General features: G+C 45.9%; 1 protein-coding gene across 6 annotated transcripts in view; it reads left to right on the forward strand.

The window, feature by feature from the left end:
• The window catches only part of LOC105484140 (calcium release activated channel regulator 2A), a 209,418-nt gene that overhangs the window by 129,063 nt on the left and 65,990 nt on the right, over nt 1-14,365 (forward strand). For all 6 annotated transcript variants that reach the window (XM_071072352.1, XM_071072351.1, XM_011745470.3 and 3 more), the window contains 2 exons: nt 6,822-6,933; nt 8,074-8,257. In XM_071072352.1, coding sequence (XP_070928453.1) covers nt 6,822-6,933; nt 8,074-8,257 — 296 coding nt within the window. The remainder of the gene's footprint in view (nt 1-6,821; nt 6,934-8,073; nt 8,258-14,365) is intronic.

Raw genomic sequence — 14,365 nt, forward strand, 5'->3', positions numbered from 1 at the left:
ACGCCTGAACCAACAAGCCATCAAGCCAATAACTTGGCATCCATGGCATTTATTTCCGCTGTCTACTTAATTTTCTGATGCTTTTCTGAACCTGTGGTCAATGAAGCATTTGAAATGTTTAGTTCTTCCGGCTGGCAAGTGCTGTCAAGAGAGGGAACAGAGCATGTTATTTAAGCACCATCTCTGGCTGCTTCCGCTGGCCACCTCTGAAGGAAGATAGGCTGGGGGAGATGCATGAAGAAGAAGAAAAACGGGGCTTCTCATGGTCAGCTGTGGCTCTCTGCAGAAAGTCCCCATGCCCCTTGGTTCTCCTGCAGCAGGTCCTCCAGGCATCTGTGTTGTCGGCTTTCACTTCCACATGGGGCCGTGGTGTACATGTGGTCACCGCCTTTGGCTGGTGTCCAACTTCCTGGGCCTGGGCACCACCGCCTTTTTTACCTTAGGCTTCCAGCACAGCGTCATGGGAACTGAAAGGGAAAGAGCACATTTTTCATACACATACAAATTCAGAAAGCAGGAAAGGCCCTTGACAGCAGAGAGTGGTCTTCAAGGAAGGAGAGGCCACAGGCCAGGTGGGAGGAAGAACACAGGAGGCTGAGGAGCTAATGGAGAAGCCAAGTGGGAAGAAAGTCACAGACAGGGAGAGGGAGATGGGGAGAGGATGGGCAGGAGATCTCTCTGAGAAAACCTAGAGCCTCAAAAGCCCTGTTTCCCTGAATTTTTTGGAGGAGTAAAAGGATTATCTACCAACACCAAGCACCTGCCTCCCCAACACTGCCCAGAATTCTTGGCTATGCCAAACTTAAGAGTCATTTAGGAGTTGGCAAACTAACCAAATCTGGGCCACTACCTGTTTTTGGAAGTAAAGTTTTCTTGGAACACAGATGTGCTCATTCTTTTATGTGTTTTCCATGGCTTCTTTCACACTGCAGTGGCAGAGTGAAGTAGTTGTGACAAAGACCGAATGGCCCACACAGCCTAAAATATGCACTCGCTGTGGCTGTTTTCAGAAAAAGCCAGCTAACTCCTGATTTAGGTTAACTAGAAAACTTTAAAAGATTTTTATAGCAAATTAACTTGGGTTTTAATCCTCAATCTGCAACTTGCTAGTAATACGAATGTGTGTGAATCTCTTAACCCCTCTAGGCTACAGTTTCTCAGCTGTGAATTATTTATAGCTACCTCCCAGCATTAAAAGAGAATTGAATGAGCTTAAGCATGTAGCACACTCAGCCCTGAGACTGGGACCTGGAAATCCCTGGAAATGCACTGTGTATGTGCCACGTCTTAGCCCAGTCCCTGATGTCCTCTGCACTGTGATTGTGTTTAACTGTGGTAAGATACAGATAGCACACAATTTACCATCGTAACCATTTTTTAAGTGTGCAGTTCAGTGACATTAAGTACTTTCACTTTCTTCTGCAACCGCCATTATCATATATCTACAGAACTCTTTTTATCATGCAAAACAGAAACTCTGTGCCCATGAAACAATGTCCTCATTTCGCCTACTCCCAGCCCCTGGCAACCACCGTTCTATTTTCTGTCTCTCTGAATTGGACTACTCAAGGTATCCTATATAGGTGGATTTATATAATATTTGTCCTGTTGTGACTGGCTTAGTATAAAGTCCTCAAGTTTCATCCGTATCACAGCATGTGTCAGAATATTTTTAGTCAGAATAATATTCCATTGCATGTATATACCATGTTTTTTTCCTCCATTCCTTTGTCAGTGGATACTTGGGTAGCTTCCACCTGTTGACTGTTTGTGACTAATGCTGATATGGACATGGATGGGCAACTATCTGTTCAAGTCCTTGCCTTTTATTCTTTGGGGTATATACCCAGAAGTGAAATTGCTGGATTACAGGATAATTCTATTTTATAAATTTTTTGAGGAGACACCATACCATTTTATACAGTAGCTACACCATCACATTGCAGTTTTAAGGTGCAAGTTGTCTGTCCTGTCTTAGAGAAAAGAAACGGGCATTTCTACTGAAAAGGGAATCTTCCACTCATATCCAGCTGCTGTTATTTTTGTGTCCAATCTACATGAGTGGCGGCAATTTTGCCTCCTGGAGGACATATGGCAATGCGTCATGTTCACGACTACGCCAATTGTCATGCTTCGGGATAGGTTCCAGCCCGTACTGAGGTCCAGAGGAAGTGGGTGGATCAGCAGAAACAACACTCGGGGTCATAGGCAGGTGAATTTGGTTTTATTCAGCAGCAGCTTTCATCAACAGCTTTCTCACACTGTCCGCCCTGTCTTGGCTACTTAATCCGGCGGCCCCCACACACAGCTTCATGGCCCGCTCTCCCTTGCCTTCAGGGTCAGCAGCTTCATTAACTCTTTCTTTGGGCGTGTGTCCTGGCTCCCCGCAATCTGTGTGCAATGACAGACAGCTCTGACTCTCTCTCTCTTTCTGTGGGCACAAGCGCAAGCATGCCTGCACATTGTCAACGGGACAATTATACCTTTTACAGACAATAGTGGTGTACAGCCAAGTGATGGCCTTCTCATGTTATGGCTATATGGCTGTGATAACCAGTGGAATTATACGCCTGCGCTCTAAACTCGCTGAGTCACGGAGGATGTATAATTCTACCACGGTCTATCCTTGACCAAAGCACAGCCAAGTTCCTTACACAATGTATGGAGACGTTTTTTATTGAAACGACTGGTGAGGGAAGTGCTGCCAGCGTTTAGCAGGCAAAGGCTAGGGATGCTGCTGTATATCCTATAATACACAGATTGGTCCCTCCCCGTCTCCCTTAACCAAAAATCGTCCATTCCAAAATGTCAGTAGTGCCGAGATTGAGAAACTGGCCTATACCCCGTAATCAGCCCAAGCCAAGCACATGAAGGTGCAAAGCAGCATAAAGGTTGATGCTGCCCCCGCACCTCCCACTCTCGTCCTAAAGAGATTTGGGATAGCTGAACTGTACCACAGGGAAGAGGGTGGTTGGTGCTGGAACGGCGTCTGAAAAGAATGCTGTGAATGCCCCAAAAGGAGGGACAGTGTCATTCTGGATATAAAAGATGGATATCTTCTGATTTTCTCCTTAATAAAAATGCCATGGAAGCATGTTTGAAGCTGTGCAACCATATGCTTTAAGCTACGTGGGGTGTGTTACTGGGCTGGTGACCAGGAAGGTAAAGGAGTCTGGCTGGAGTGCAACCAAAGACACCACTTTCCATGGCTCTGGGGCATGAACTCTCAGTACTGCTGCTGTAGATGCTCCATGTTCCAGGTTCTGGAAGGCTGCCAGTCACTATGAGCCTTGCTGAGAATTAGCAGTTGGGCTGGTCAGGATCTGGAGTGTGCGAGGTCTAGACCAGCACTCTGTACATGGGAGCTCAGGGTCTCCTGCCGTTGCTCTTAGTCAAGCGCTTATCCATGCCTTCCTTCAACACTTATCTAAACAAACACAAGTTCGTGTTTGTCAGCATTGGGCTAGATCCTGGGGACACAACAATGCCTAATGAATGAGGTCCCTGTTCTCAGAGCACTGAGGGAGCAGACATTCATCAACGAATCACATCTGTCAGCATATGAAATGCTCATCGAGATAAGACTTATGAATGAGAGAAAGGTAGTCTGGGGAGCTTGCGTAACCTGACCTAACCTGGGGAGTTGCAGAGGCCTTAGGGAGGAAGCGATGCCGGAGATGAGAGTGAAGAGTGAGGCTGGTGTTTAAAGGAGTTCTCAAGAGCTCCTAGTACGGATAGGAAACTGGGTTCCTCCTCGTGCCTCTCGTTTTCCCTGGCCCGCCCTTCCAGGTGCGCGAAAAGCTGTGAGTGCCACAGGATCTCTGGAAGGCTGGGTCTTGGTGGTGCTGGCAAGGGAGACTGTGTTCTGCTTTTGGTGGTGCTGGTAGGTGGGTAGGTGTGGGCGGTAATGACGGTGAGGGAATAACAGAATGAATGCACTGGAGAACTATTACACAGTTGCTTAAGCCCTGGATGGAAAATCAGTTCTTTTCCCAGCTGTGGTCTCCACTGTGACTTTAGGCTAATCTCAGAGCCTCACAGGCTTATTGCACAGTGGAATAAATCAGCTTGCTCCCCTCCACCCTGCTTATCTCACTTAGTTAAAAATGTAGGCCAGGTGCGGTGGCTCACACCTGTAATCCCAGCACTTTGGGAGGCTGAGGCAGGTGGATCAAAAAGTCAGGAGTTCAAGACCAGCCTGGCCAAGAGGGTAAACCCCTGTCTCTACTAAAAATATAAAAATTAACTGGGCGTGGTGGTGGATGCTTGTAGTCCCAGCTACCCGGGAGGCTGAGGCAGGAGAATCGCTTGAACCCGGGAGGTGGAGGTTGCAGTGAGCCAGATCACACTACTCTACTCCAGCCTGGGTGACACAGCGAGACTCCATCTCAAAAAAATAAAAATAACAAAAATAATGTAAACAGTACCAGGGGACCATACCAGAACAAGCTGGTTTTCTGTAGCTCTGCAGGCCCTGAGCAGAGTGATAAATAAGAGATAATTATGGTTATTAAGACTAAAAGATTTTTCAAGGAGGGCCAACTAAACAAGGTTAAAGAATCAGGTGTAGTGCAGTTGCAGAGAAGGCTGAAGAAGCACTCAGCGCTAATTTGCCAAGACATGAAGAGTAAGAATTACTTGGAACCTATAATATTGCTTTCCCCATCTTCGCTGACAACAAAAGGAGGAAACTGGCTTGAGATGTAGACAAGAAGGACTGGGATTAGACAACAGGGGGATTTGGGGTTGGAAGTGCTGCTGGATCCAGGAATGGTGCCTAATGTGAGCTGTGAACTAGCCTCTCCTGGTTCATGCTAACAAGAGAAAAGTGTGTGGGGTGTTTGGGTGAAAGGCATGTTGAGGGTCCCGTTGATCTCTGAAATTTTCTTGCAGCTCATTTCTTGCTCCAGCCCAGTGTGAGAGACCACATTTTGAATCAGATCCAGCAATCCTAGGCTGAGGGTGGGGAAGGAGGAAGGATTATCCCAAGGAAGGAATGTGAGCCTGACAGGAGCTTGCGCTTTTACCCTACCTCAGGTGTGATGCTTTTTATTTCCAGTGATGCTAATAAAATCCCTGCTTGCAAAATTGACTCTCTCCTTACCCTGTGTTCTTCTACTGTAGCTTTTCAGACAGCTGGTTTATGGATTGTTGATAAGTCAGAGATCCTGCTGAATGCTAAGCAGATATACTTCTAGAATCTTTGCACACTCTCTCTCACTCTCCTTCCTTTTTTGAAAAGCCCGTTCATATTTAATTCAATTCTTCTAAATGGCTTCCACATCAGCCTGTCTTCGCACTTTATAATGCGTCGTAGTCTCTCTTAATGCATGTACCTGCCAAATTAAGCTTTATGGCTTATCCGCTAGAACTGCCATAGGATCAAGCCAAGTGTTCTTGCCAGTTATGTTATGGGCTTTCGCACCTCCCAGCTCTTTTTTATTGTTGAGGTTGGTATGTACCTTTCTTCTTACAAAGCCCTGTATTCACTGTCTTCAGCTGTCAGTCACTTGCACGCTGGCAATTTTGCAGTTACCTCTTAGGTAGCTGGGAGGAAGGGAGATGGTAGGCTGACAGATAATGAACTCTCTGGGGAGTTCTCATTTGGAGACCTAGATTGTTTGGCTGTGAGGGGACACTTGCTTCAACTATGCAAATTAGCCTTGGCCTGAGGCCGTTGCATATCAGGCAGAAGGCCAGAAGGGAGCAGCAACAGCTCAGCTACTTTGCTCTTGGGCCATCAGCTGGTCTCTGCCCTTCCCTCCTTGTGAGGTCTGAGTCTGTTCTAGACTCAAATCCAATGATGACCTCCTCCAAGGGGGACTGTCTTGTCCTGTCCCCCTTTAACACACAAATACTCTTGGGGGCTTGATATTTTAAGCCAATGGCAGTTGAGATCTTATTAGGAATTCCTTACCAGTCAGCCGGGAGCCGGAGTGGAACCTGGACTCAGGGCCTGGGTGTGGGTCACTCAGAGGTAGGAAGGGGGATTATCCCATATCCCCTCAGAGCTCAAGGACCAAAATGTGTGTCTGCAGACACTTACAAATGCAGTGCTGAGGCACTGGGACACCAGGGGCCTCCAGCAGGAGAGGCCTTTAAAAGTAAATGACCCACCCCGCATCATGGTACGGGAGAGGAAAGGGGGCTTAGGGAGAGCAGGGAAGACAGGGTTTGAAGCCTGGCTCTGCCATGCACCCCTTGAGGGGCCTCAGTGGGCCATGAGTCTCCCTCTGTCTTTCTGCCTCCCTGCTACTTTTTATTGAATGCTTTCTCTATGCAGGCACTGTTACATGCTTTACATTCATGATTGCAATTAACTTTATAACACTACGCCGTGTGGGTATTATCCTGAAAGTATTTGGTCCCGTACAGTTTGAGTCCTTTACAGATGTTGAGAGTGCTGGCTTTGGAATCAGAGCTGGATTTGACTCCTGGCTATGTCATTACTAGCCATGTGACTTTGGAGCAGGTAATTTCACCTCAAACTTCATCTGTAAAACAGCGATAATAGTGCCTAGCTCAAAGCGTTGTCATGGGAATTAAATGCAGATAGATAGATAAATGCATATTTACATATTTATTTATGAATCACCTAGCAAATGGCCTAGTACATTAGTAGGCACCCAATCAATGGTAGTTGTGCTAGCATGGAAAGGAGGAGGGGGATGGTGAAGCAGTCTGGATGCAGAAGCTTGCTACTGGCTTTTGTAGCCTGGGCCGAACTCTAGACACTTTCTGGCAGAAGACTCTGCAGTCCCAGGTCACCCCCGCCACTGGTGAGTGTCAGTATTAACCAGTACACTCTGGATTGTTTTCAGAGGCTGCATAAGGAGCTACCGCTCAGCCTGGAGGAACTGGAGGATGTGTTTGATGCCCTGGATGCTGATGGCAATGGCTATCTGACCCCAGAGGAGTTTACTGCTGGATTCAGTAAGTTCTGATGGGTGCTGGGGACCGCAGGGTTATGGGTCTACTTAGCACTGTTTAAGGTGCATTCCTGTTCCCTCTAGACCTGGGGGGCAGGTAGTAAAGCTTTCCTGCCCTCCTTTCAGGGACCTGGAGCTCAAGGTCTCCAGGCTCTGGATTGCTTGGGCCTCCTCACATGCCTGTCTCAACTGCTGACATTGCTGCTTGCTCAGTGCCCACTGCGCTGCCATTAGCAAGTTCCCTGCCACTGGGACTGGCAAGGGAGATGGATGGAAGCTCTGCAGAAGGCATAGCATCAAAGGGGGAGCTGTGATGAGATTTGCAGCCTCTCCTTTTCTGCCTTCATAGAAAAATGGCCAAAAGGTGGGACAACTGGATGGCTCATTCCAACCCAAGTCTGGCTGAATCTTCCAGGTTGAGGGATAACAGCTATCAGAGGAAATTCTAGAAGGTTTGAACAGACTAGCCACTCTCAAGGTAACCAGGAGGAAGGAGAATTGAGATCTATGAATAATATAAAGAAACCAGACACACTATCCTATCAGATACATCAAAGGCAAATTTTACCACACATCTGCCTCATGTGTGGGGGCATATAATTTTCTAGTAAGTATCTGATGCCTTTCTTGACCTTCAGGAGCTTCTAATTGACTTGGGAGGATAAGACAGAGTGCTGTAATACTGGACATATGCGTATGGAGGAAGTACACTGGAAACTGTTAAGGAGCTTATAGATGTGAAGTCTAGTGATGCGAGCGGGAGGATGACTAGGATGACGATAGGAGCCTCTGCAGTCAGGGTGCTGGAATGCAGTGCAGGGAAAGGCCTTGTTGCTTAAAGAAGAAATCAACAGAGGTGCGTTCTAAGCCAGATGTCAAGGGACGGAGAACCACAAAGGAGCACCATACCTGTCTTGCGTTCTGCCGCTCCCAGATCCTAGCATCACTGGTGGGGTGTTTGTGGAAGTGGAAAAGACACAGAATCTGGAACGTGTCCACGGACCTACATCCAAGGATCTTCACTGGAGGGGCTTTCCCTTTCCTTCTCTCAGATGAACCTTCAGTGATTCCTGGCGGGTCAGAAAGCTGAACTCTTCCTGGGGGGGTCGGTCTAATTCAGATCCTTGTGCCCTGCACCCCCTAGGTCACTTCTTCTTCAGACAGAATAACCCAAGTCAGGAAGATGCAGGTGAGCAGGTGGCCCAGCGCCACAAAGAGAAGGTGTATCAGTCCAGAGGGAACGAGGATCTGGGAGACATGGGCGAAGACGAGGAAGCCCAGTTCCAGATGCTGATGGACAGACTTGGAGCCCAAAAGGTTTTGGAAGAGTAAGTGGTGACAGTGATTTGTAGAATGGAGACCAACCCGAGAGGAGCCTCTTCCTGTGTCCATTCAACAGTTAACCTTTGTTAACCACGTGGTGTCGGTCCCTGCACTGGAATGCAGTGCAGGGAAAGGCCCGTTGGTTCTGCCAGTGGGGGGCCTGTCCTTTGTGATGACCTGACTGCGTGTTGGGCTCTGTCTCTGCTTTTTACTTTATTTTTCCGTAGGAAACATTCCTATTCTCCTTCTCTCCCACCCCCGCACCTTCCTCACTCCCGGCCATGCGTTATCCCGCAGTCCTTGGCTCAGCCTTGCTCCGCATGGGGCACTCACACATCAGAGGTCTGGACCACGCCCTCAGGGTTTTTCAGGGAGTTCTCACTAAGGCTTCCTGTCACTGTCAGCTCCCCAGCATCTTTACCTCTCCTGGGTCTCTACAGCTACGGTGCCTCCCAGCTGCCCCAGCTCTGGGCGCCTTCCTGGCAAAAGGCCATCATGTAGCAGCATTTGCACACTGTGTCCCCAGCACGCCAGGCTTGTGAAGCAAGCCAAGGTGGGAAATTCACCTGTTTTTAGCAGGCCACTACTTGGAAAATTTTAGAAGGCTGAGATCTCAAACAAAACATAATTACCCCTCCACCTTTTTTTTTCCTAAAAAGTGCTTTGGAATAGACACATGGATCTAAGCCCTGACATTGAAGGAAAGTAAAATGAAATAAGCAAAATGTGATGTTATAGCTAGTAGAAACCAAACAGAGGGCCTGAAAAGCATGTAATACCTTCTGCCCCTTTAGCCTCTGCCTTTGGCCTTTTTGTTTTGGGGTCTCTAGATCTTGGGCTAGGTGTGTGTTTCCTGCAGGGTGGGAATGCCCTACTGATTGCAGCTGACGTTTCCTGAGCTTGGGAAGAGAAGGGGCTATGGTGGGAAATGATAAAGAGGAGGCAAGAGAGAAGAGGCCTATATATGATTTGCAGGACGAAGCTCTGTGAATTTTTCAGCAAACAATTTGGTAGACTGTGGCAGAATTGGGAAAGGCTGGCAAAAGCGTGTTCCAGGCAAGAAAGGGATAGGCAAGGGCCTAGGAAAGATCCTGGTGGGGGTGCTACACAGGAAGTGGATCTCAAGACCAGCAGCAGTAGCAGCGTTGCTGAAGACCTAGAAGGGGCTGCAGCAGGTGTGGATCACAGAGGGTGCGGCTGGGCCGGTGGAGGGGGCACAGGTGGGTGGGAAGTTCATTAGTCATACACCTGACCCAGCTTCTCCAAGGACAAAAGGCCAGAGCACAGAGACCATTCCTGGTGACAATGTGACACCTCCTTCTGGAGAAGGGGGAAGGAGAAGGCAGTGCAGGTGAGCTGAGGTGCTGTAATGGAAGGAAGGGGCCTCTCCACCCAGTCCGCACTGCAGGGCATCAGCCTTCCTGGCCGGGTTCTCAATTAGAGTCCACCAGACGTGACTCTGAGGACCTATAGCAAAGGCCAGTACAGAACTGAGCCAAAATGAGATGTCCTGAAGAAGAGGAGGTTTTGTGGAGGTTTCAAGAGTGGTCTGTAAAAACTGATACACAGAAGATGGCGGCCAGCCCCTTCCATCCTCACCAAAGTGGGCTTAGGTTGCAGCATGAGGGAAACATTCATGGCTGTGAGACCTCAGATAGGGAAATAGAAAAGGCTATGAAGATTTGAGGGCTCTTTGAGGATTTTGCTCACTGAAATGATTTGTGTGTTGTTCTGGAAGCAGTGAAATGGATTGATAAACCTCCCAGAATCCCTTTTAGCCTATACTCCCGTATCCTCCCAGGAGGGGTGGCCTTGGTGTGTTCTAGAAGTTTGAGACTGGACATCTGCACTTTGGCTTTTCTTGGTGGCCTGATTGGCTGAGTGATTTGACAGCTTAGTGAGCATTGGCTTGTTTTTCGTCAAAAGTTGGAAGACTTGTCCCTTTCCCAGAAATCTGGGGCAAGATGTTGTTGCCATGACTAAGTAGTTCAAAGAGTGTTGGAAGATGAGCAGGTGGGTCTGCAAATCTCGCTGGGACTTTAGCTCGGTTGGCTCCAACAGGAACCTGGCAGGTGTGGACAGACAGACCTAGGCTGGCAAGGTGAACCTTGATTTTACAATGCGTTTACTTCGTGATGGCATGTCTCAATTCGTTTGGTTTGCTGTAATACACTGCCATAGATGGGGTACTTTATAAATAACCAAAATTTCTTTCTGGCAGTTCTGGAAGCTAGGAAGTTCAAGATCAAGGTGCCAGCAGATTTGCTGTCTGATGAGGTCACATTTCCTCGTTCACAGACAGTTGTCTTCTCACTGTATCCTCATATGGCAGGAAGGGTGAATGAGCTGCTTCTGGACTCTTTTATAAGGGCACTAGTGCCATTCGTGAGGGCTCTGCCTTCATGATCGAATCACCTCTCAAAGTCACCTTCTGATACCATCACGTCAGGGTTAGGATTTAAACATATGAATTTGTAGGAGATATAAACATTCAGACCACAGCAGGGAACAACCTGCCACAGGGATGGGAGGTCACCATGGTGTCTCTCTGAGATCCTCTTATTTCTGAACCCTTTGTCGCATCTAAATTTTACCTGTAGGATGAAATAAGACCCCCCACAACATGTTGTGTGTGTGTTGTGGGGCAGGGAGGAATGGAACTCATTCTGAAAAACAGAGAGGCTCCTTACCTCCTCTTCTCCCATTTCCCAGATTCACCCATGACATCCAGTACAGTGCAAGGTTTACAGTAGATCATAATAAATACTTGTTGCGTTCATAAGGAAATGGGTGGGTGGGTGGATGGATGGATGGATGGATGGATGGATGGATGGATGGATAGATGGATGGTCTAAATAAGTAGGCGGATGCTTGGATGGGATAGTAATAAGGAAATGGGTGGGTGGATGGATGGATGGATGGATGGATGGATGGTCTAAATAAGTAGGCAGATGTTTGGATGGGATAGAAGAAAGAACTGGTGGAAGTGATGGATCAAGGAAAGGAGGGAGAGAGGGATGAAGTGTTAAAGAGATGACCAGATAACTGATCAGAGGTGGGCCTGTTTCTCAGTGGTCCTCTTCTCTGCTGGGTGCAGAGAGTAATGTCCATTCCCCAAGAGCATTGCTAGCATGGCATTATTGAATATCACTTCTCAATAATATTTCTAAAATATAATGCTTAATATACAAGCACAAAGGATTTTATTCCTTATCCTGAGGGTTCCTGGTCAGAGCTATCCTCAGATCTTCTGTTTTTGGAATATTAATGGGAGACAAGTCACATTTATGTTTCTGTTTTTGTGGTTTCTGTCTTAAAGTGATTTATTAGGGAGGTACTTCCAGAAGAAACTGATAAGGAATTTGGGGAAGTGGGACAGGGAAAGGAAGTAAAACAAATAATGGCGTAATTTTAGGAAAAGTCCTGGTTCTCCAGGGATATTATTTGTGTAGTCATAATAGTATAAACATTTACTTATTATCATATTTGGGAATTGGCATACAGAGTTGTTTTTTTTTAAATTTATTTATTATTATTATACTTTAAGTTGTAGGGTACATGTGCATAACGTGCAGGTTTGTTACATATGTATACTTGTGCCATGTTGGTGTGCTGCACCCATCAACTCGTCATTTACATCAGGTATAACTCCCAATGCAATCCCTCCCCCCTCCCCCCTCCCCATGATAGGCCCCGGTGTGTGATGTTCCCCTTCCTGAGTCCAAGTGATCTCATTGTTCAGTTCCCACCTATGAGTGAGAACATGCGGTGTTTGGTTTTCTGTTCTTGTGATAGTTTGCTAAGAATGATGGTTTCCAGCTGCATCCATGTCCCTACAAAGGACACAAACTCATCCTTTTTTATGGCTGCATAGTATTCCATGGTGTATATGTGCCACATTTTCTTAATCCAATCTGTCACTGATGGACATTTGGGTTGATTCCAAGTCTTTGCTATTGTGAATAGTGCTGCAATAAACATACGTGTGCATGTGTCTTTATAGCAGCATAATTTATAATCCTTTGGGTATATACCCAATAATGGGATGGCTGGGTCATATGGTACATCTAGTTCTAGATCCTTGAGGAATCACCATACTGTTTTCCATAATGGTTGAACTAGTTTACAATCCCACCAACAGTGTAAAAGCGTTCCTATTTCTCCACATCCTCTCCAGCACCTGTTGTTTCCTGACTTTTTAATGATCGCCATTCTAACTGGTGTGAGATGGTATCTCATTGTGGTTTTGATTTGCATTTCTCTGATGGCCAGTGATGATGAGCATTTTTCCATGTGTCTGTTGGCTGTATGAATGTCTTCTTTTGAGAAATGTCTGTTCATATCCTTTGCCCACTTTTTGATGGGGTTGTTTGTTTTTTTCTTGTAAATTTGTTTGAGTTCTTTGTAGGTTCTGGATATTAGCCCTTTGTCAGATGAGTAGATTGCAAAAATTTTCTCCCATTCTGTAGGTTGCCTGTTCACTCTGATGGTAGTTTCTTTTGCTGTGCAGAAGCTCTTTAGTTTAATTAGATCCCATTTGTCAATTTTGGCTTTTGCTGCCGTTGCTTTTGGTGTTTTAGACATGAAGTCTTTGCCCATGCCTATGTCCTGAATGGTACTACCTAGGTTTTCCTCTAGGATTTTTATGGTATTAGGTCTAACATTTAAGTCTCTAATCCATCTTGAATTAATTTTCGTATAAGGAGTAAGGAAAGGATCCAGTTTCAGCTTTCTACTTATGGCTAGCCAATTTTCCCAGCACCATTTATTAAATAGGGAATCCTTTCCCCATTTCTTGTTTCTCTCAGGTTTGTCAAAGATCAGATGGCTGTGGATGTGTGGTATTATTTCTGAGGACTCTGTTCTGTTCCATTGGTCTATGTCTCTGTTTTGGTACCAGTACCATGCTGTTTTGGTTACTGTAGCCTTGTAGTATAGTTTGAAGTCAGGTAGCGTGATGCCTCCAGCTTTGTTCTTTTGACTTAGGATTGTCTTGGAGATGCGGGCTCTTTTTTGGTTCCATATGAACTTTAAAGCAGTTTTTTCCAATTCTGTGAAGAAAGTCATTGGTAGCTTGATGGGGATGGCATTGAATCTATAAATTACCTTGGGCAGTATGGCCATTTTCACGATATTGATTCTTCCTATCCATGAGCATGGTATGTTCTTCCATTTGTTTGTGTCCTCTTTTATTTCACTGAGCAGTGGTTTGTAGTTCTCCTTGAAGAGGTCCTTTACATCCCTTGTCAGTTGGATTCCTAGGTATTTTATTCTCTTTGAAGCAATTGTGAATGGAAGTTCATTCCTGATTTGGCTCTCTGTTTGTCTGTTACTGGTGTATAAGAATGCTTGTGATTTTTGCACATTAATTTTGTATCCTGAGACTTTGCTGAAGTTGCTTATCAGCTTAAGGAGATTTTGGGCTGAGACAATGGGGTTTTCTAAATATACAATCATGTCATCTGCAAACAGGGACAATTTGACTTCTTCTTTTCCTAACTGAATACCCTTGATTTCTTTCTCTTGCCTAATTGCCCTAGCCAGAACTTCCAACACTATGTTGAATAGGAGTGGTGAGAGAGGGCATCCCTGCCTTGTGCCAGTTTTCAAAGGGAATTTTTCCAGTTTTTGCCCATTCAGTATGATATTGGCTGTGGGTTTGTCATAAATAGCTCTTATTATTTTGAGGTACATTCCATCAATACCGAATTTATTGAGCGTTTTTAGCATGAAGGGCTGTTGAATTTTGTCAAAAGCCTTTTCTGCATCTATTGAGATAATCATGTAGTTCTTGTCTTTGGTTCTGTTTATATGCTGGATTATGTTTATTGATTTGCGAATGTTGAACCAGCCTTGCATCCCAGGGATGAAGCCCACTTGATCATGGTGGATAAGCTTTTTGATGTGTTGCTGAATCCGGTTTGCCAGTATTTTATTGAGGATTTTTGCATCGATGTTCATCAGGGATATTGGTCTAAAATTCTCTTTTTTAGTTGTGTCTCTGCCAGGCTTTGGTATCAGGATGATGTTGGCCTCATAAAATGAGTTAGGGAGGATTCCCTCTTTTTCTATTGATTGGAATAGTTTCAGAAGGAATGGTACCAACTCCTCCT

The sequence above is a fragment of the Macaca nemestrina genome, chromosome 10 (genome assembly GCF_043159975.1).
Source record: "Macaca nemestrina isolate mMacNem1 chromosome 10, mMacNem.hap1, whole genome shotgun sequence".
Classification (NCBI taxonomy): Eukaryota; Metazoa; Chordata; class Mammalia; order Primates; family Cercopithecidae; genus Macaca; species Macaca nemestrina.